This window comes from Fundulus heteroclitus, chromosome 8 (genome assembly GCF_011125445.2).
Source record: "Fundulus heteroclitus isolate FHET01 chromosome 8, MU-UCD_Fhet_4.1, whole genome shotgun sequence".
NCBI classification, from domain to species: domain Eukaryota; kingdom Metazoa; phylum Chordata; class Actinopteri; order Cyprinodontiformes; family Fundulidae; genus Fundulus; species Fundulus heteroclitus.
Genome location: NC_046368.1, coordinates 13,939,166 through 13,962,684, shown reverse-complemented (window position 1 = coordinate 13,962,684; position 23,519 = coordinate 13,939,166). Strand labels below are relative to the sequence as shown.

The following is a 23,519-nucleotide window of genomic DNA, read 5'->3' as shown; positions in this document are numbered from 1 at the left end:
GCATTTGTAGCAGCTGCTTATGAATGGACAGGGAAACAAAACTTTGCACAAAAAAGTGTTACAAACAAACTAACTGCTACTAAACTACACAAAAGATTTTTTGAGCGATGTACTTTCAAAACACTGATAAGAGTTTGCTGCGTGTGTGTGAGTGTTTGAGAACTAGATATGACACATGTATCGAATAAATATGTCCTTAATCATAAAAAAATGGCTGTGAAAAAGTCTTTCTACAGGGACAAAATTGCTGATCTTACTGACCAAAATCCATGCGATCCTTGTGGTTGCGTTGCAGCAGACCCAGCAGCAGGTTCCTCAGATGACTTGAAGTCTCTCTGGGGATACTGAGGGGGAAAAAAAAGAACATTTACAATAAACTGAAGAAAAGTTTTGTGAATGCATCTCATTACCTTTCCTTAAATAAGCATTTCATAGTTATTTATCTAATGGAAAACACGAAAAAAAATGTAACTTAAATGAGCATATTTGCAGGGCTGTCAGTGTCAGCTTTCGTGAGAAGCAGTAAAGATCCAGCATGTCTGACCTACTTTGTGACAGAACTAACTTGTTTTTAAACATCTCAGTATGCAATCTAAGTCTAAATTTATCTGAGCAAAGCTAAGGAAGCCTATGGAAAACAATGCCAGGAAAAAGTATACAAACAAAGGAATTTCACATAAGTTATTACTTATCCATTAAACAATCTTTTGTGCTGACATTTTATTGTTAAGTTTAAAAAAACGAAGTTCTTACTTGGGACTTAGATTCTTGTTTTTCTCATAGAACAGGCGGAGGTCCTGAGGACTGCTGGCCTAAAGGAGATGATGTCAAATATGCAAATATTAATGGCATGTAAACACATAACTTAAACACAAAGGCGGCTTATCATTGAATACTTCGGTTCATTCTGGCTTGTCTTTTCTTTTTGCTTCTAACTCGTTACACTCAGATATGAAAAGAACCAACATGTTTCACATTTAGATGAACCAACTTTTGAAAAAATGCTGCCGGGCCAGTTTAGATCAGAAAGATGCATAGGCAAACACAAGTTTACGCCACACCCCATAATTTATTTTCAATATGAATTCATAACATAGAAATAAACTGCAAAGTTTCCTTTCAGCTTGTTCCAAACCAGTAACCTGTCTTACCTTTAGTTCAGTATTTACCCTGACCTTTGTTGCTTACTTGGTTTAAGTACTTATGAACAGCAGTAGATTTTTTTTATGTGTGCTATATTTCCTTTTCTGCCATGTGTTTTCAGATTAACAAACAAACAAATGTCTATTTCAGGATAACTCAATATTCAATTAAGTTGTATGATCCTTTCTAGTAATTAATCCCTTAATAGGCTGGAAGGACTGGATAGACAAGTTTGCATTTTTTGTCTGTGTAAACATGGAAAGATGACACGAAGAGAAACCTTACAGGAGGGACAGGATGCAGCACTTTAACTACCAGAGAAACTTTCTATATTTACTGACAAGCTTTAACAATAACTGGAAAAACAATGTGCATTTTTACCTGAAAAGGAGCTTTCCCAGTTAGACACTGAAACACGATGGTTCCTATACTCCACAAGTCAGCCTTAGCATCATAGTTCTGGGACATAATCACTTCAGGTGCCTGTGGAAACATTATTATTTTAACATCATCTAACTTTGCTCACATGACTACTTGTACGAGAGTTTAGCAGAAACACAGAGGTCAAACAGAGTTTATTGATAATCCTTCTTTTTACCATGTACATGGGAGAGCCACAAAGTGTCGCAGCCATCATGTTGTTCTGAAGGTATCTGGCAAAGCCAAAGTCCGCTGCAAAGAGAGAGGCGATGATGATGAAGAGGGCGCGCATATATCTGATGTTCAAGAGCGGAAAACCTTCAAGAAATGCTGCACATTGTTTCAAAATACAATTATTTTCAAAATTATTCACACCACTAGCAGATTTTGATTTAAGTAACCTTATTTTTTACAGCAACATGCCTTGTCTGACCGGAGGTAAAAACAACCTCTTGGATTGGTAGGGCCAGAGTCTGGACTGAAGAAACTTAAAGAGAATCTGTTGAGGGAGCCAAAGACTCTAGGAGGCCGTCCACGTTCAAAGGCTTGGAGCTCATCTCACTAGATAACTAGTTAAAAATACTAGGGGAGACATGCAAAAGGCTGGTCAGCAATTATTAGAAGCATTTGCTTTTTGTAATGCCAATTAAGCCTTTAATTGGTTACTGTAAAGGGTACACAAAAATAGTAGATGAAGAAAATGACAAGAAAACAATATCCCTAGAGTTTAAAAAGTGTCAAAAAGTTCTAATCAAAACTTACACAGCCTAAACATAGCAAAAATCCTCTTCTGATACCTACATCTTACTAAACTGATTTTTTGACTGCCTATACTTGCAATAAAATGTACATAATCAAAAAGATGTTAGTGCGCATTTGCAGAAATATTTGAAACATTACATAACAAATACTGCATTTCTTCATAATTTTTTTAGAAGATTTTTAAGGTCAGCAAAAATCCCATCCCTAAAAATACACACTAGTTTAAATATTAGTTGAAATGTGAACACACCTGTTATCTCTGACCCACAAAATAACCCAAAATGTGCATACAGGTGACCTTCAGTGGCCCAAATAGCATAAATGTGGTGCCATTTATCAGAAAACTTTCAAAATGTTACAGTTCCAAATTTCTGGCCAATCCTCAGTTGCACTGACTTTCATCTGATATAGAATGAGACCAAATGCAGCGATTCACAGGTGTAAAGGCAGTACTCAGAAACTAAAGCTGCGGACAATTTGCTTCTCAAAAACTATCGTTGTAAAATAGTAAATACATGGTGAATTATGATATCTTGTCATAATTTTAATTTCATAAAACCCAGATTTCAGAAACTTATCTCTGCAGAACGTTGAACAAAACTCTTATTGTTTATACTGAGGAGGTAGGTGTCAGAACCTTATGGGGAACTAGAAAATTTAACATAAGTCTAAACAAAACAATAATGCATTTTACTCTGCAGTAAACCTCAGTGTAAACGCAATAATTCTAAATTTATGTACACTTTTTACATTTACTGCTTAGTCTGTTTTTTTTTTTCAACAAGCTCGCTCAATAAGAACTTATTCCCTAATGTACGGCAGTCTACAAAATTTTTATTTTTTCATTTTTATTGTGGAATGTAATCACATTTGTGTTTCCTCTTCTTTCTGTCTGTCTAATTGTTCTTAGTCATTTGTCTATTTATTATGTTTTCATTTAATTTGTTTTTAGGATATACTCTAAACAGCCTAAATAAAAGCCAACTGCGTGTTTGCAGTCACAAAAAAGAATCAAGCCTACCGATCTTGATGCAGGTGTTGTTGGAGTGAGACTTTCGGCCCGATGGGTAGGAGAGCAGAATGTTCTGAGGTTTGAGGTCCCGGTGGATTATTCCTTTGGTCTGCAGGACTTTCATGGCTCCTGCTATTTGCTGCAGGAAAACCCGAATAGTGTCCTCGCTCAGTGTGCCTTTGGCTGCAGAGACAAAAAGGAAAACAAGGCATGACTACTATCAATGTGGGGGAAATGGAGGACTTCTTAGTCATTTTTAAAGGAGCTAAATTAAATTAGGGTAACACATTCGGCAAAACACTAACTGTGCTTTGTTTTCAGTTATTCAGATAATATCCTGCATCCTTTTAAACTAAAAGAGGCCTACAGAATCGAGTAAAAGTGTTGGCTGATGTAGATCCAAATTTCCTTCGGGTAATGGACCCCTTCCTCAATCAACAATCAATATTTCAAATGTCTCAGGTTTACCCTGTTCTCTTGCAAATGGTATTCTCACTTTCATCAGGCCTCAAATTTCCATAGTTATTCCAGAGGCTTTAAATATAGAACCTATAAAAATCACAGGCTAGGAAGGAAAAAAGAAGAAGCCAGAGGATAAGGTAGTGAGGAAGTTATGGGGGAAAAAGAGACTGATGGCCTCACAATAGATTAGGAATACATTTTAAAAATGTTAATATGTTTCCCCCATTCTAATTTCATCATTTATATTTATCCTGAGCTGGAAAAACACTTAAATCTAATGCCACACGTTTCCTGACAGCTTAGGGACCAAATTCCAAATAGGAGAATAAGACTTTCCATAAAAAATACAAGTTTCTATTTTATTGATGTGACTTCTCCACATTCGTGCCAGACACAGTCTTAAATTAAAACCATCAATCACACAGTAAGGATACCACCTTGAGTAGGGGTGTAATGGTAAACTAAAATCATATTTCGGTTCGGTTCAGTTTACAGAGGGGCTCAGCTCAGTTAATTTTCGGTGCAAAATGGGCCAAAAAAGCTTATTTTGAAAAGATGCCAAGTAAACAATACAATTTTTGCATAAAAATAGACAAAAGCGACTTATTTGGGTGATATTTTAAATAAGCTGCACTCTTTACAATAATTAAACTATTCTCACAAATTGTTAGTATAGTTTATCTATGCCTATTTATGCTTTAGGCCGATCTTAATTACCCGCTTTAAGGTTTCTTAAATGCTGCTGTTATCGGTCTTTGCACCAAGGTGCTTTTCTTCCTCGTAGAAAAGATGTTCACATTCGGATGAAGTCGTTCTAAGTGGGTTAACAAGTTAAGCTTGTTACATACTCCATGTGAACAGAGACTTTTATTACTTGTAGTTGAGATGGCAAGAAGTCGAAAAAGTTTGTTTTGGCTCCGTCTTTTCATACTGGACGAGACGCTCAGCAGCAGAAGTCAGACGCGAGGGCGGCACATAGAGCTGAGCACGGAGCGTGCACATAATAGCTCATGGTGTGCTCTGGCGTGTTGCCTGCTTGGGAACAAAACCATACTGAGACCGTGGGAGGGTCTTCAAGTTCTTATATTCGTTGCCATGCTACTCGTTTGGGAAGACATTGCAACAGTTAACGGCGTCCGTCCTGAAACAAGCTTAGCAACTTTAGTTCCACGGTGCTTAATCGCTCGCTTCAAATAAAATTATTCAATGAGTAAACAAAATAACCGCAACAGTATTCATGTGGACCAAACCGAACATGCAGTACAGAAATGCTTCAATTCACCTACAAGTACCATTACATCCCTAATCTTGAGGTTTCCTTTCTGCAGAGCAAAATCTCCGGGCATATGAAGGCAACCAGCTCGGTATGAATGTAATTCCGAGTCAGGAATTACATTTATTGCCATGCATGGGCTGCAAATCAAACAGTGGGTTGGTTTTTATACTTACAGTGCAAGTAGTCGGCAAGGTCTCCGCCATTGCAATACTGAGATCACACAGAAAGACAGGATTGGTGAGAAATAAAAAGGTGTAACATCAGGAATGACATGTTGCAGGAAGGGATTCTGCTTAAGACTATGACTTCTTCAGGATCTCAGAGTGCGACAGTAAAGGAGTTTAGACAAAAGAAGAGATTTCCATAAAAATTATCACGCACATATTGCCACAAGTATTTGCTCACCCATCCAAATAATCAGAAGTTCCAAACCTTTCCATGAACACAGGTGAATAAAGTCAAGCACCTAGGCATGCAGACTGCTTCTACAAACATTTGTGAAATAATTTGTCACTCTCAGGAGCTCAGAGATCCCCGATGTGGTTCTGTGGTAGGATGCCACCTCCACAACAAGTCCAGTTGTGAAATTTCATTCCTCCTAGATATTTCACAGTCCGCTGTCAGTGGTATTATAACATAGTGGACAAGGTTAAAAATAGTGGTAGGCTGAGGCTCATAGCGCACAGAGGTCGCCAACTTTCTGCAGAGTCAATCGCTACAGACCTCCAAACTTCATGCGGCCTTCAGATTAGCTCAAGAACAGTGAGCGCAGAGAGCTTTTTGGAAACGGTTTTAATGGCAGAGAAATTGCATCCTAGCCATACATCACCAAGTGCAAAGTGCTGGATGCACTGGTGTAAAGCACGGCACCACTGGACACTAGAGCAGGGGTTCCCAATATGGTGTCTGCGAGCACCAGGTAGCCCCAAAAGACCGTATGTGGTACCCTCAAGCCTCCATCAGTGTCTGACCTCACAACCAACCTTGTGGAACCTTAGCAGAAGAGTTGAAGATGTTATAGCGCCAAAGGGTGGACCTGATGGATGGGATGTGGGACAGTGGGTAACACTGTTGTCTTGCAACAAAAAGGTCCTGGGTTTGAATCCCAGTCTGGGTCTTTCTGCATAGAGTTAAGTAATAAGTAATATCATCTTTATTGTCATTGAAACATACATTGAAACATACATTACAACGAAATTTGTTCTCTGCTTTTAAGCAATCACCCTTGGGAAGCAGTGGGCTGCCATGTGCGGCGCCCGGGGAGCAATCTGGGGCTAAGGGTCTTGCTCAGGGATCCAGAGTGCCGCAACTGGGGATCGAACCGGGTACTTGCATCCTTCTCTGAGTGCAAGCGCGCTGCTCTAACCACTAGGCCAGCACTCCCCGGCATGTTCTCCGTGTAACGTGTTCTGTTTGGGTACTCTGGCTTACTTCTACAGTCCAAAAACATGACTATTAGGTTAGTTGGTCTCTCTAAAGTCCCCTTAAGTGTGTGCCCCTATGTTGCCCTTTGATGGACTGGCGAGCTTTCCAGGGTCTACTCTATCTCCCGGTGACACAGCATGGCTCAGTGGTTATAGATAATGGATGGATGGACTTATGTTTGCACGTGAGTCAAGGCAGGTGAGCAAATACTTTTGGCAAAAGTGTATTTACACTTATTGAGGCTCTTAATCTGAATAAACAAGTCTTGATGCATGGTTAGAAAACATGCTGTAAGCAATTTCACCACAACCACTATCTTAGCTGTGAACAGAACTCTCCAAAACATATAATAATACGGGCATTAAATAATGGTACAGGCTGTTACCGTTTATGGTAATTCTAAATGAGCTTCCTGCCACTCTTTATGAAGAAAGGTGCATAAGGCTACAGCAAATGCAACGCATCCTTTTTGAACAGGCAACCATGCCTGAAGGGTCGGCTAATTATAGCTCCAGGCCCGAGAGAGCTGAGACAATACAGTGCTGAGCAAACAAAGCAAAGTGTTGTAGCAGAGCTTACCTCCATTACCAGGTACACTGAGCTGGGAGTTTCCTAAAGACGGAACAGATCAGAGTGAGAGTACACAAACACATTTCAGTCAAACAGTAACGACAAAACAGCACGTCAGAGCACAAACTGAGCCAACGTCTAAGGAGGCTAGCTTACAGATTCTAAAAACTATGACATCTTAGGTAATTCAGTATTAGGTAGAAGCTTTTGGTTTGATGAATTTTTTTCTTTGTTGCGACAATCATGTTTTGGCAATAAATCCTTTACTGCTGGAAAGCTCGTTTATTTTCTTTTAAACTGTTCCCCATATTTAAGGAAAATGCATCTATGGGCCTGCTGGTGCCAAACAACTAATTTACCTGCTTACTTGTGTCTGGTGTCGATTGTTAGACCGAATGATATAAGTCTGAAGAAGCAACATATTTTGGCAATTAAGCAATTTTATCCACTGAACAAACAAGGGCCTCGGCAGTGCAATGAAAACAGCACTCCCGGCAACAGCCTGGCACCTCCTCATGCTGCTCACCAGCTTGGTCACACACACTGCTGGGGTATGGCACCCCCTTTATTCAGTCGGCATTGGTCGCGGGTTGGCCAGTAGGGTCCCGTTGGTCCCTCGGGCACTGACAGCATGCACAAGCTGATCCCAAAACTGTTAGGTGAAGGTGAGACCAAATGGAGGTGGTTTCTGATAAACCTCATTGCGTGGGTTTGGTCCAAACGAGAGAAGACATGGAACTGCTGCTGTCGGTATTAAGATTGTCTCCAAGTGGAAATATGCAGGCTTGTCAAAAGGAATAAGAATTATTGCCCAGAAACACTGGAAAATGGACCAAACACTAATTCCTCACTTTATTGTGCTGTTTATTTATTGGAAATAAACAGATCATTTTCTTACAGTTATAGAGTTGTCAAAACATGTTTGAACATCTCTAAGGTATGCATTAATGAAGGCATGGTCGGCTCGCAACGTTCTAAAGGCCTTAAGCAAAAGAAGACCAAAAGTGCATAAATATAATGTGCCAAAGGGTAGAGAGAGAACTTTGGGCCATAAACATCCTCTACTGGTGAATCAAGCTGTGCAACCTTGTGCAATAAAATCCCTGAGATATGCATTCGGAATTCAAAAAGCCTTTGTCTGCCTCTTTTGCGCAGCCTGAAGCATCTGAAAACAGATTCGAAGCAGAAATCTTTGTGTAAAACTCACGTATAACCTAATGTAAATGAATAATAGGCAAATGGTCCTTTATATTTCAGTCTACAGTTGACACCTACATTTTGTTGCACACAATAGTCTGGTTAGTAGTCAATACTTAGAGGAGGTTTGCTATTTTTTACAGAGCAAATTATGTCATCAAAATCAGCTCATTGTTTTGAGAAATGTTGGGATTTTTATTGTGAATTTACAAAAGCCGCAGTAGGGAGTTCAGAGAAAACCGTGGCCAAATGTGAAAATTTTAACAAGCACACCTTACAGGCCCCTCCCCCTTGCTCTCTGCTGCTCTACATCCCTTCCTCCACAGCGGAGCCTGCCGTGCTGCATCAATATATATACCCTTGATTTATTTCAGGTTTGATCTAATTATTTATTTTTAGTTTGCTTTTCACCATCGGTCTTCCTGTGTTCAAGTCTTTGTTTTCTGAGCAAGTGGCCCACTCGAGAAAATGTTTTCCTGTAGCGTTAGGTTTTTTTCTCCGCCATGCAGCTGCAGCCCACCAGCAGTCTTGAGCTTGTAGCGATGGAAGGTGCTATGTGAGGTGGGGTGTCAGCTGCGAGGTACACATACGTGATCGACACTGCTAAGACACTTCCCCTGCCTCTGATTGGCTGTTTCTGACCGGGAGCGGTGCTTTTCTGCAAATAGCAGTAGCACCAGTAGGGGAAGCCAGAGGAGCTTAGATTTTTTCCCCGACCGATTATATGTCTCATGTTTTACTCTCAGGACATAGTTACAGTTTTTACAAATATTTAAAAAAATTATAGTTTTTTAACAAAGGCTTTAGGCCAAACAAACAAAAATGAAGTTAGGCATGTGGTCAAGAAAGTTAGCTAGATCATCAATCCAACGATAGAACACCTATTTCTATTTAAACATGACAAAAATCTCTCTTTTGTTAAGCCAATTTTAGCAATAACTGTCCATCTGTTTTCAGATTTTCAAGAACTACACTGCAAGATAATAAGTAGAATATTTGTTGTGTGTTTTACTGCGTTAACAAGCTCGATTTACATTTGGAACCTAATTTTGGTCTAAACAAAAGACACTATTGTCTCAGCGGTTATTAGCCATATCGTATAGCCAGAAAAAAAAAAAAGTTTTTTTCTTCAGCGACTGTTTGTTTTACAGCTTTCAACAACTGTTTCACTTTTGGAGGAAAACATGAAAAAAATAAAAAATAATAATTCTGCAGCCAACTTCAAAACACGCTCTTATCACATAGCAACAGATGACAGCCATCTTTCACTCTGGCCTTTGACCGCTGCATTCAAACAGATAACTGAATTGGGGTCAGACTGTTTGTTTTCTGTAGTTCAGCTGAGTCAGGGCTTCTAACGCTGGCTGCCTGTGGCTCCTGTGAGAAAAGGGACAGCAAACGGGTTCTGGCAGAGAGCAGGTAGCAAAAGTTCACAGGCTGCCTCAGAGAATTGGGCCAAAACATTTCTGGTAGATAAAATGCTTGCCCTCGTTGCTAAAGGTTTAACAGAGCAGCAAGATAACATCCAGCATGATACCTAACCACTTTGTCACATTGCAGGGTTCTCAGTAAAGATGTTCTGGTCCACAACAGGCAGGAGCCAGAAAGAGATTCTTATGGTAGGATAATCTTAGGTAAAATTACCCTGGTTTATGGCATCCGCGGAATATGTAAAAAAAAAGCATAACATAATCACCTTTTAGCTGAAACAGAAAAGTAGCAACTGTTCAATAGACATAATTCCATTAAAATAAATTACATCTATTTAATTTACTGGTAGTTTTCAAGTAGATGTACTTTTTTTGGTTGCAATTCTGCTTATTACAGAGTAACACTGAAAGTCTAGCAAACTAAGCTCAGCTGGCTGATTAGCCGGGATGCTTAGAAATGTATGGGGACCGCTTTGACTGTCACCGTCAGCATAATGCTCCCACACAAAAGGGGGACACCCAACCCCCAGCAGAGAAACAAAACAACAGGTCAGGAAAAACCTTTAAGCTACACTGCAGTGATGGAGGGTGTGTGTGTGTGTGTGTGTGTGTGTGGGGGGGGTAAGCCGTTATCCCTATTTGGATCATTTATCTCTCAGGAGTAACAAGGACACAGACGTACATTAGTATTCTGATAAGAAATGATACTTTCTGTTCTCTTTCTATTCATCTGGGAGAACAGTATACAAACCGGCTCATTATCTGCAAGAAGAACCATCAACCTCTAAGTTTTTCCAACCAGACATTTTTATTCTTCCTTTCCTGTAAGCAAAGGAAAAGGGTAGCAATCTTCTTTCAGCCAGCTGACCAGCACTGCACAACAGCCAGTCGAGGCGTGGCGTTACTGCATGAATCTATGCGCTTTATCTGTGTGCTCATTGAAAAAAAAAAAACTTTAAACCGTAAGAACTGTATGATGAAAATGTTTGTGGTTTTTTGAACCGTACATTTTCAAATATTTAGTATACCATCATTCTGGTAGCTGACTCAATACTTATTCTATAATACCAGACAAAAAAAAACTAAAACCATTTTAAACTGAGAAGATTTTAAGAGATGACATTTGGAACATTTATAATCAAATAATTACACAAAGGTCACTGAAGATTTCCTGTCCGCTCTCAGCTTTCTTTGCAAGACAGTCTAAAAACGAGAAGCGTTCTGAACGCCGGTTTTTGCTGGTGTGCACTGTTTGGTTCGGTGTCACTTTCTTTCTGACCCTCTTAGAGGTGGATCGATGGACAGATTCGTCCCCAGCGAAGAACACCAACAGAAACTTGTAATCTTAGAGGGCTGGCTGAGACTGTGTCAGAAAGAGACGGTGTGACACAGCGTGGAGCTGGGCGTTAATTGAGTTGTGCTTTTGCACAAGAATGACTCTTGCTTCTTGCAAGAGACTTTCATTCTACCAAGCTGCTGAAAAAGACCTAATAAAGTAGACTTAACCATATTCCACACAAACAACACAAGACTGCAGTTTGAACACCACTACAGAAGCTCAGTCCACATGAATTAGTCACGTAAAAGCTCATGAATTCTACTGCACTGGTTAAAAAAAATTTATTTAGAGAATGAAAGGTAATCTCATAGCTGGAAATAAAAACTCCAAATAAGGTAATTAAATGTCCGAAATCAGAAATCACTTGCCCTTCATGGGGCTTTTTTGATTTATATGCAATTGGACGACACAATGCAGCTCTAAAACATCTGAACCTATTTGGGAGATTAAAGATAAAGAATACCAGCAAGTCTTCACAAAACATTCCTCGATAAAAGTCTTTGCAACAAGGAGAGCCCTCTGTCAAACAATGAACTGTTGTCTCATTAACATAGCCTTAGCCTAGCATGATGCAAATTAGCATTCTGCTTTTCACCCAGCTGGCAGGGTGTAAATTATTACTAAAACAACAAAAGGAACACCTGCTGAGCTCAGATAAGACTTTGCGAGGAGACGTGGTGCATCAGCAACCCAGAAGGAGCAGCAACAGGCCGCTTCAGATTGGTAACTAGGCTACAGGCAACAGGACTCAGGTTTGTCTCCCAAACAATTGAACAGCTGTCCTGACAGTAAGCTAAGAGATCAACGTGGATAGCTACCCGATGTCTGCACGTACCAGTGTGAAAACGGCAGAGAATCGTCTGACAAGAACGTGCGACTCGGGGATGAAATTTACACAACAGTTCTCAGAGAGATTTTGAAACAATGATCCACTAACCAGCTATGTGACTGCACATAGAACGTAAACACAGGAAGTGATGACTGAGCTCAAAAGGGCACAAAGTCTGGGTGTAAACTGACACTTCACAAAGATCGGCTTTCAACCGAAGAATGAAAAGGAGACGCGGATAGAACATAGAAAAACACGAGCCAACAAATGAGGAAAAGCCTCTTTAACCAACTAAAAATATTTGAGGAAACACGGTCAAACATTACACAACTATGCAAGACGGTATCTGCATTTTACAGAAAGAAATAAGGGACAGGAATATGATCATTTTATATGTAAAAATAAACACTAATACATGACAGGGTTTATATTTCTAATTGAATGCATGCATACCTGAAAGTCCAGTAATGCAACGATATTCTCATGTTTCAGCTCCTGCAGAAATCACAGAAAAGAACATTAGGTTGTTGCCTTAAAGGGACGGTGTTTAACTAATCTGGCTTTTAAGTAGCAAAAATCAACTATTTTTTTATAGAAATACATATTCTGGCAAAGTCTAATAACAGCAAATCAAAAATGAAGCGTTCTCATAGTTTATTATAACATATGTGGCGTCCACCCACTGTGAGACGCCATATTCACCATTTCTGAGTACAGTAGCCGAAAGGGGACAAACTTGTCCGCATACGCGTTTTACCTATCTGTCTCCTATATGTGGACGTGCTGTCGGTGGAGTATAAAACAAGGAAAGACGACCATAGATCATTCTATTTTCTCCTTTCTGTTGAAACGGAGGACCATCCATACTCTTAGCCCAGCGAGAGGGAAGAGAAAATAACCAAGAAAAGAAAAAAGGAGTAATAACCGGGAGAAAACGAGCTAGTATTATTGTGGAGAAATGAATGAGGGGGCGGGGTTGCAAAACGGATGTGGAGGTTGCAGGCTTTCTGCTGGACAGGTAGGTCAATTCAATATAACAGTGTCCCAGTGTGTAAATCTTACACACTGGGGCTTTAACTATTCAATAAAACATTTTGCCTTAGAAAAGTATTTATATCCCGTGAACCTTTGTTTTCCCCTCACATTACAACAACCCGCATCAAAGTATTTTTTGGGGGGATTTTGTGTAATATATCAATAACAAAATAGTGCATAGCTGTGAAGCGGAACGAACTAGATACATACTTTTACAGCTTTTGCAAATAAAAACATTTATATTTTACATTTATATTCAGCCCCCCTGAATGAATACTTTGTGGAACCACCAATTGCTGCAATGATAGGACCTCTGGGGTATGTCCCTACCAGCTTTGGACATGAGAGACATCTCTTAACCCAGTTTGTTCATTCCAAAATAGCTTAGCATCAGTCAGTCTGTGGTCAAGTCTTGCCACAAATTCTCTGACCAACATGGGCGTTGGTTATCAGAGTTTATTTATCCCAAGGGATAAATAAAGTCGAGTACAAGTCTAAGTATAAGTCACTGCTGAAAAAAAGCATCCCCACAGCATGATGCTACCACCACTATGTTTCACACAGAGATTGGTGTTTCCAATGTGATGTGCAATGCTAGTTTCCCCAGCAATAAATATTATTTTTGTCTCATCTGACTTCTTCAGATGCTTCTCCGAATCCCTCCACAGCTTTAGCTTCTTGCTTCTCCTCTCAGTTATATAGCTCTTTCCCTTTTCCCAAAGATGAACTGAACAAAGCTTTGTGAGATGATCAAAGCGCGGGGTATTGTTTTATGACCAGGGCGAGCTTTAGACCTCTACCGAATTTTACCTCTGACCTGCTCGGTGTGTTTCTAGGCGTTCTTGATGCTGTTTGTTCACCAATGTTCTCTTAATAAACCTCCAAGGACCTCACAGAACAGCTGGATTTATTCTGAGGTTAAATTACACACAAGCCAACGACTTCCGAAGCAAGTAGGTTGACCTGGAATTTCTTTAGGGACACTAAACCTTTTTATGCTTAAAAATAAATGCAATTTTTCCCGTCGTTATGTGTTACCTTGAGTCGATCTAACACATTAAATCCCAATGAAATACATGGATATCAATGACAGAAACCAGACAGATTGAGAAAAAGGTCTGAAATGAATACTTTTGCAAGGTGCTGTGCATTTTCAAGATGCATCAAACTTCACAGCAACATTCAGGACTCCTTTGAGTCTGCAGGAAACACGGCGGTCTTTTAATGTCACAAAAAATCACGTCCAGTTCCACAGCTTTTGATGAATGCTGGCATCGCCACATGTTTCCGCTTGTGTTGACTTGCAGTTATCCCAAGAAGTCGGCCTCACCTTCAGTATTTTGATCTCTTTCCCCAGCAGCGTCTGAGATTTGGCCAAGTTCTTCTTGTTTATGCATTTCACTGCCACCTCCCAGTCAGGTTTCTAGAAGGAAACAAATGTCACACAAGGATCACCTTCTGCAGCGCAGCTTTCTGCGGTTCCCTAGAAATCCAGCTCACTTAACAGCACTAGTCAACCTGTAACTCTAGGCCAATTTCAACACCATTATGCTTTTAACCAAAGTTAGACTGAAATAAAGTGTTTAAAACTAACACAAGCATGTGTTTTAACCTTTTCAGCCTTTGCACATAACATATATAACACGCATTAATTGGTTTGGTTATATTCAGCTGTGCAATGTAACCTGCCTTAAAAGCCTATTTGTCTTGACAGAGGATTTATATTGTAGAATTAAACAGTTTAAGCAAATAAACCCACAGCTATTAAGTCGCATATAGTTTGGTACATGTTTCAACATGTCTATCATACTGGCCTTAGTGTGGCGATTTCAATAGGAAACAATAAAGAGTCTGGTTGGCCTATATTTGAATGTGCAAAGCAGCCGTGCAACATCTGCACATTTCATGTGGACACAAACCGAGACAGACAAGGAAATAATGATTCTGGAAACGTATTATTATTATTTTTTTTTTGCAAGTCTTGCTAAGATGATTGCAGCACAGCTTTACGCGTTGTTAGCTCGGTGTGTTTGAGGGAATATCCTGTCTTTTCGACCAGGCCTCTTAAGGCCGTACAATAACAACAAACGTCCCAGATGGCCAATAAAAAAAAAAAACAACAACAACAACAAACAATACATTTGCCAATCGTCTCTAAACGACGACCTCCGTTCTAGTTATTCAGAATGGCTACTTTGTGAAGGTAAATAGGACAATCACCTCTCGATGTCTGCCTTTGAACACGACGGCAAAAGCGCCATGTCCTATCAGGTCCTTCCGACTGAACTCGAATTTCCCCACCGCCTCCATGTCCGAAAGTCCGAGTTTCTCCCACTAAGACCTGGACAAATAACCTGGGGGGCTTCGTCCTTTCTCCTGTGTCGAGCGGGGGCAGCTGCAGGGACGTTCACCCCCTCTCTCGCTTGCCATGGACTGGCTTCCCGGCAGCAAACTGTCCTCTTCTCTCATGTTCGCACGGCTCCCTGTCGGAGTTGGACTCCTAACAGAGTTGCACGGCCGCCTCCATCACTGGCCAGAACGAGCGACGCGAACTTGGCTCACTTGACGAAACTGCAAGCCGACGACCGAAGCCCGTCTCCCAGCTGTCTCCGGCGCGCCACCTTAAGAAGCAGCTCGCCGCGTTTTGTTTATATACAGCAGCTCCAGACTTCTGTCGCCCGAGACTTCCAGCCGGCGGAAAGACGGCAGACTGGCCTTAAAGCGGACTGACAACATTTACTGTCCGGCGAGTGCGCTGGAAATGCGTCGCAGGAAGGTTGGAAAATACCAGCTGACTGCGCCGAAAGTCTCTGCACCGATGCTCACAACAAAGCAGAGTCTGCTTTCGGTTGATGGGGGGCAAAGCGCATGCGCAGCGCAATTACAGCTGGAGGTTTGACGTCACTCGTATTTTTTTCTCTCTCCCTTCTTCTTCTCAGCAGCCATAAAAAAACGACTAGGGTCAAAATCCTCCGACCTAAAAATATTACGTGCATGGTCAAATCCACATAATGGAGAGTTGTTACAACACAGCTTGTTATAATGAAAATAATTAGGAATTGTATCATTATTATTATTATTTTTTTCACACATGTTGCAGATTTAACAGAAGTCCAAGTCTCAGACCAGGGGTGCTGCCAGGAATTTTAGGTCTCATCATGAAATGAATTCATGAATTAATAATACTGATAATAATTATATATATATATATATATATATACATATATACACATATATATATACATATACACACATATATACAAATATACACACACACACACACACATACACACATACATACATACATACATACATACATACATACATACATATATATATATATATATATATATATATATATATATATATATATATATATATATATATATATATATATATATATATATATATATATATATATTAACCATAATAGATTGGTCATATGACCACACACCTTACTCATCCTACAAGGAAGTCTAATTGCATGAGAGTTTCGTACAATTAAGGTAAAAAAAAATGTTGTTTTTTGCCTTTCAAAGTAACATTTCAGCAATCAAGGTTTTTTGAGTGTTCAGTTTTGTATTTGTTTAAACATGTTTCGCATCATTTTTTTGCTTACCTGTAGTTAAGCTATACTATGCTATGCTATACACAGGTAACATAATGTGGGCTCAAAACTGCTGGATATTCCATTTTTTTCCCCAAAATAGCAGTACCTGTACATTTTTTAAATACCGGTAGATTATTTTATGGTAATCGTACGTTGCATTATTACATTTTCTGACTACATTTTAGACCAAAAATGGAAATAAACCACCATGACCATTGCAATAATCAAGTGACAATCAAACAAGTTGCTCTCAGACAAACTTTAGAACAGTGCAAAATGGGGGAATGTAGAGCAGCAATAATGAAAAAAACATTGACCAAAACATTGCAGTTTGACAATATATAGACCACAAATAAATAATATGAATGGGAAAAGGAATAATTTTAAAACATATGTCCCCTTTAAAAAACTGACCTGTGAGGAGCTCTTGGGGCACAACAGGCTTGTAGAAAATTGGCTGTTGATGTTGTAATATAACTTTAAACAACCCTTATATTAGTAATTTTGGACTGAATTTATCTAGCCTTTATATGGAATCACAGTTTCTGGGATTAAAACATCCTTACTTTACTTTAATAATCAATGGCACAATTTACCCCAATGTGTTCTCTCCAAAGACAAGACGACTTTTTTTTTTCTCAGAGAGCTATCTTTTTTTATTTCTATATATCAGATCTAGAGTTGTCATCCCAACTAAAATATAAGTACATAGTTTAGTTGGAAGCAATACTGTCATGGCCTTGGTTTAAAGTCACTTTAAGTAAGAATTGCCACAACTCTTCTCCATATATATATATATATATATATATATATATATATATATATATATATATATATATACATATATATACATATATATACATATATATACACATATATACATATATACACATATATACATATATATACATATATACACATATATATATATGCATGCATTTGTTACTTCAAGGCTTGACTATTGTAATTCTTTACTATCAGGAATTCCACAAAATGCAGTTCAAAGCCTTCAGCTGATCCAAAATGCTGCAGCAAGAGTTCTGATGAAAATCAACAAGAGGGATCATATTTCTCCAATTTTAGCTTCCCTTCATTGGCTTCCTGTTAAATCAAGAATAGAATTTAAAATTCTTCTTCTAACGTATAAAGCACTTCATAATCAAACTCCATCATATATCAGAGCTCTGATTACCCCGTATGTTCCTAACAGAGCACTTCGCTCTCAGACCGCAGGTCTGCTGGTGGTTCCTAGAGTCTCTAAAAGTAGAATGGGAGGCAGATCCTTTAGCTATCAGGCTCCTCTCCTGTGGAACCAACTCCCAGTTTTGGTCCGTGAGGCAGACACCCTGTCTACTTTTAAGACTAGGCTTAAAACTTTTCTTTTTGACAAAAATTATAACTAGTGACTCATGTTACTCTCAGCTACCTTTATAGTTTTACTGCTATAGGCTTAGGTTACTGGAGTATATCAGGATCTAATTTTCTCACTATATTGAGTTCTACTGTTCTTCAATTATGCATTATGTGTTGTCATTTCTGCTTTAACTTTCTGTTCTCTCTCTTTTCTCTTCATAGTAGGTACACCTGGTCTGGCGTTCTGTTAACTGTGACATCATCCAGAGAAGACGGCTCACCCGCTACTACCATCTAATGTAGAACAGATTACTAGATCAATGTGTGCTTCTGTGCTTTTTTGTTTCTCTTGTTGTGTCTCTGTTCTGTCTTCTGTAACCCCAGTCGGTCGAGGCAGATGACCGTTCATACTGAGCCCGGTTCTGCCGGAGGTTTTTTTTTCCCGTTAATGGGTGGTTTTTCTTCCCACTGTCGCTTCATGCTTGCTCAGTATGAGGGATTGCAGCAAAGCCATGTACAATGCAGATGACTCTTCCTGTGGCTCTACGGTTCCCCAGGAGTGAATGCTGCTTGTCGGGACTTTGATGCAATCAACTGGTTTCCTTATATAGGACATTTTTGACCAATCTGTATAATCTGACCCAATCTGTATAATATGATTGAACTTGACTTTGTAAAGTGCCTTGAGATGACATGTTTCATGATTTGGCGCTATATAAATAAAATTGAATTGAATTGAATATATATATATATATATATATATATATATATATATATATATATATATATATATATATATATATATATATATATATATATATATATAAATTGATTGTATTTATATAGTGCTTTTCTGGTCATGCCAATCACTCAAAGTGCTTTATGCTATGGCTACATTCCCCCAGTCACACTGACTGACGCGTGAACATTCATAACCAATGTGCAGATTGGTAGGCAATTGTGGCACATAGGCATGTGGAAGCTGGAATTGGACCTTCAACCCTCTGATTGTGAGACAATTACAGTCACTTCTGTTTCCATTCATTCAGCTTGGCTAAACACAGCTAGCTTTTTCAAAGACAGAATGACCCATTTCTTGATCTTGTTGAGTGTAGAGAAAACACTAATAGATAACAGTCAAAAAGATGTGTACAACAGTCTTTTTATGTTTTAGATCTGCAATCATTTAGATAGAATTTACAAATAATTAACATAGAATTTATTTTTGTCTTCTAATGAAAGACAAACATAAATTTGAGGACTACGAGAACTCCTAACTTGACAGTTGTGGCTTGAGTGGCCAAAAGGTTTGGAAATCACCAGTCCATATTATTGGATTCTCAATTTGATTATACGTTTCTAATTTGATTTAAAATGGATCTGTCTCGGTAAAATCCTTTAAGGCTCTCACATACTTGTTGGTTTATTGCTGCATGACTCAGCATATGTTGAATTCATGCAGTCTAAAGCCTTTAGAGATGGTTTGACATCTTTCATTATGCATAAAGACTGCACTATAGACACAGTAGAACGTTTCCTAAGGTTATTCTTTTTTTCTTTGACCGAAAATGTTTGATTTAAATTTCATGCCCCACTTTTTCCTTTTCCAATTAGTTTAGAACATATATACATATTTTATTGGTTAAACTAATTTCTATGATTACATACGATTTCAGACTTATATGTAATGCAACAGCGTGGTACATGTTTAGAATACTACATTTAATGCTGGAAGGAAACAGCTGGTTTTACCCTCTGTGCACCAAACATATGTGAACCACAGCGAACGATCTGACAGTAATATTCTGCAAGAGTCAGCTGATGAATATTTAGAACAGTTTTTTATGATACTACCAGAAGAGGGCAGTGATGCAATGCAAAAGGGTTAAATTGAACTTTTTCCTCTTCTGCATGCTGCAAGTCTGAGTAAATCCTAGAAATGGTGAAAATTTAAACTCTATCATAAACGTCTTTTTTTCCCCTCCCAGTTTGGTTGATTACTTTTGCAATATAAATGATAATATTAGAAATAACAACAATAGAAAAATAACAAGCGGCAACGTAAACACAGAAAAGGCAATCTGTGACAGCGGAAAACAAACTATAAAGACATAAACAATTCAATTCATACCAACTGTTTTTGTGTAAAACTGCTGCAGTCACATTGATTAATCTCAGTTTAAAAAAACAAAACAAAAAAACTTATCATTTTTGAATGCGACTGCAGCTGGGTGAAAGGATGTAATACTCACAAGCTGCAGTCTGGCGAACACATTGACAGCTTTACATAATAGTGAACAAGTGATCACTCTGCTTTCAGGCCTGCGCTTGATTTAGCATGTCAGACAGTTTGCCTGAGGAGGACAGTTGGTGTTTCTGCAGCAGGATACGCACCACACAACCTTACAGGTGTCTAACTCTGCAGGAGTCCGCTCTGGTGTTGACTGTCTTCGGCGCTCCGTGGCTCCAGCAGGATGATTGATTGGTTCTTCCTGGCCCACTTCAACTTTCTGTTAGTGTCAGTCAGCGGAAGAGCCTTCAGGTGTTCGCTCTGGGTAGAAGAGGAAATTCCTTTGCCAGCCGGGGTCCCAAAGTACACGCACGCCGCATACAAATTCTGAAGGTGTCTGGTTGATCTGTGTGGATAAAATATTTTTGCTCACTTATGCGGATCATTTATGTGGAAAAAAAATAAAATAAAAAATTACAGCCCCGACAGACTCTGCAGCCTCATCTTTAAACTTTTCAACAGCAAAGTCAAGCATCCTCTTTCATTAAGGTTTCAGGGAATAAAAAATAAAAAAAAGTTGCACCAAAGCATAAAATGACAGGTTATGGTGATGCAAGAAATGAGACCCTAATGAACCCTTCCAAAACTGTTCTCACATACAGCGTGACGTTTATCCCGTTCAGTGTCACAAAATATCAAATAAATCTGATGGAAGGTACATTTTTACAAATAAAACACTCAAAAATAACACTGTTTGCAGTATATGCGCGTTAAGCTGTGTTTGAAAGGAGTTTTTCAGCATGATACATCTTGACTTGGCAACATTGGCCTCTCTGCTTTGCCAAAGTCCTCAAAACCAGTCAGAATGTGAGGATATCTCGTCTCCTCAGTCTTTTTCAGGTGACCCCATGGATTTTCTGTCAGATTTACTTCTGACCCCTCGCTTTTCCATTCCACACACATTTAACTGTCCTCTGCTGGAGCCATTCTTTTTTTTTTCTTTATAAATTTCGACGCGTGCTTGGATTCACAGTAATGCTAATATGCGTGCTCGTCTTCAGCGTTCTCGCAGACACTCGCAGGTGGTGGGTTAAAACCGAGTTGCGTTCAGAGCCATTTATGATGCCGTCCACCTTCAGAACGGCTTAGCCGTCTGAAGGATGGTTACCCCAGACCAAGATGCTGCCTCAAAAGTTTGCATTTGACTATATAAGAGCATAAAACATCAAGCCACATGTTTTTTTTTTTTTTTTTTTTTTTTGCCAGGTCTTTATGTATTATTTGGAAGAAAGGAATGCTCAACACGTAACAGACTGTCAACCCTAACCTTATCTCCAAAGGTGGAGAACACAGGAGATGACACATCTTAGGCATGCAAAAGTTGCATTTAAATAAACCACAAGAATTTGGATAGGTCGTCCTTTAAACAGACTGAACTTAGACATTTGGTGAAAGCTGACTCATATAAACACCTTAGCCTGAAAGCACGGTGGTGTAAGACCAATGGTTTGGGCTTATCTTGCAGCCCTGCCTGGGCAACCTTACAGTGACTGATTCGACCATGACCTCGTCTCTACACCTAAAGCGACATCATTTGTTTGACAGGTTAATAGAAATAATTTCAGATTTCTGAGGTCAGCTTCTGTTAAAATCTTACAATCACTTACAATCTCCCCTCATTCACCTAAAACCACTGTGCTATTATTGCTTTTCACGCTGCTTTACTTTTGCAAGAGAAAGTTACTTAACTGGAAACATGGTCTGCCCCCTTCCCCCATTTTCTGTGCAAATAATAATTATCTTTTATAAATAACCACCCAATGCAAATGTGACGATTCTTTAATGAGTTGTAAAGTGGTGTTTGCATGAACTGCTTTTGCGTTTTAGAGACTGAAGTTATTTTAAGACGGTAAAAGTTTCCTTTGGTCTGGGCTCCTCTCTGACAGGCCTTCAGTTTTCTAAATCGCCTTTGAACTTATGCTAAACGAAGATGCTAAGACAGTTAACTAGTGTAGGTAATCGATTAACTGCTTAAAAGGTTTAAAACGAACCTCCATTTAAAAAAAAAAAAATCAGCACTAAGCTTGCCGTATTCAGTCTTGCAACAGGATAATAATCCAACATGTCCCAAACAAACACCTGCAAAGTTGCGTCAAAGGTGCCACGTATCATAGAGATCTGTGACTGGATTTTTTAAAATATATATTTTTTTAAATTTTGCATGCTTTCTATGGTAAGATAATACTTTTTAAGACGCAAAGCGTGACTAATCTTTACAGTAATCTGTGTCAAAGTGGCAGCAGACCACAGGCGTCCTGCCTTTGTTACGGCTTTTAGTGAAGGAGCACCGACCCGAATCATCAGTGGCCCCCGTCTGTCCAACGTTTTGGACATTTTCTGTAGGTTCCCTTGTACATTTGATGAAGTCACCCAGAAGCCAACTAACAGAAGGAGGTTTCAAAAGCTACCTAATATGCAGGCGTACTTATTTTTTTCAAAATGTTCACCAAGTCTTTGTAAAACAAATACTGACCTAGTTTAATATCTCATGTGCTGTTTTTTTTTAGTTATTTGTGGGTGTATTTGTGGCTTAAAAGTACAAGGGTATTTTTAATTAGGTCCTGATAAGTAAATCCTTACAACAGAAAGCTGGAGCTCAGTTATTATCCATGCAGCATTTTATTCTGCAAACCAGGTAAAACCGCTTCTTAAACTATTCCGATCGTACCTGTGATGCTACACGGGAGCACATGCTAACTTTAATCTGTTAACTAGCTCCTTTCCTATTTGTGAAGCCCCTTCCAGCTGCCCATCGTGTGCATCATGATGCCCTATCTGTTTATGATAAGCTTTATTGCCTTCATAGCTTGCCAAAGAGCGACTGCCTTCTGCAATCCTCCCTTCGGGGAGGGAGGGGGGGTACAACCGTTGGGTTTTGTGGCGCAGTGCCTCGCCTCATCCCCTCAGTCTTTCCTGCAGACAGATGGCTAGTAATCTGGCCAAGAAGGTCACCGCCTCTTCAAACCCACCTCTGTGCTGCGACGCACGTACAAGACTTTATCAGTATAACAATTTCGTCCGTGCGCCGCGATGCTTAACCTTGTAATTCCTGCCAATAGGTCATGCCAGATAATTAAACCAAGAATCTCAAGGAAATTCAATACTCTCTACTACAACCAGGGGAGGCGTATGCTTGAGGGAGGCATTCTGAATTCATGGATATAAAGCCTTTACATGGTGATAAGTGGCTCCGGGTTCAGGTGAAATAGATTTTGTTGTAGGATTTTTTTTTTTTTTTTTTTTTTTTGCTTCCTTTTTAGCCAATTAAATACTGGATGAGCACGAGTGCCTCTGACAAATAAAGGCTGCATTCTGTTTCACCGGACTAATTTCGGGATGCTTGTGGTGTGTGTGGCGCCTTACTGA

The 23,519-nt window shown here is 39.3% G+C and overlaps 1 protein-coding gene across 3 annotated transcripts in view; it reads right to left on the bottom strand.

Annotated features, from left to right (window-relative positions):
* ulk1b (unc-51 like autophagy activating kinase 1) overlaps positions 1-15,780 on the bottom strand; it is a 30,395-nt gene extending 14,615 nt beyond the window's left edge. For 2 of the 3 annotated variants that reach the window (XM_036140154.1, XM_036140153.1), the window contains exons 1-10: positions 15,121-15,780; positions 14,231-14,323; positions 12,319-12,360; positions 7,080-7,112; positions 5,249-5,285; positions 3,347-3,520; positions 1,742-1,815; positions 1,525-1,626; positions 754-812; positions 262-344 (exon numbers count right to left, since the gene is read on the bottom strand). In XM_036140154.1, coding sequence (XP_035996047.1) covers positions 262-344; positions 754-812; positions 1,525-1,626; positions 1,742-1,815; positions 3,347-3,520; positions 5,249-5,285; positions 7,080-7,112; positions 12,319-12,360; positions 14,231-14,323; positions 15,121-15,210 — 787 coding nt within the window. In that variant the 5' untranslated portion in view covers positions 15,211-15,780. The remainder of the gene's footprint in view (positions 1-261; positions 345-753; positions 813-1,524; positions 1,627-1,741; positions 1,816-3,346; positions 3,521-5,248; positions 5,286-7,079; positions 7,113-12,318; positions 12,361-14,230; positions 14,324-15,120) is intronic. The other variant, XM_036140152.1, reaches the window with a different exon arrangement.
* Between the last annotated feature and the right edge of the window lie 7,739 nt (positions 15,781-23,519).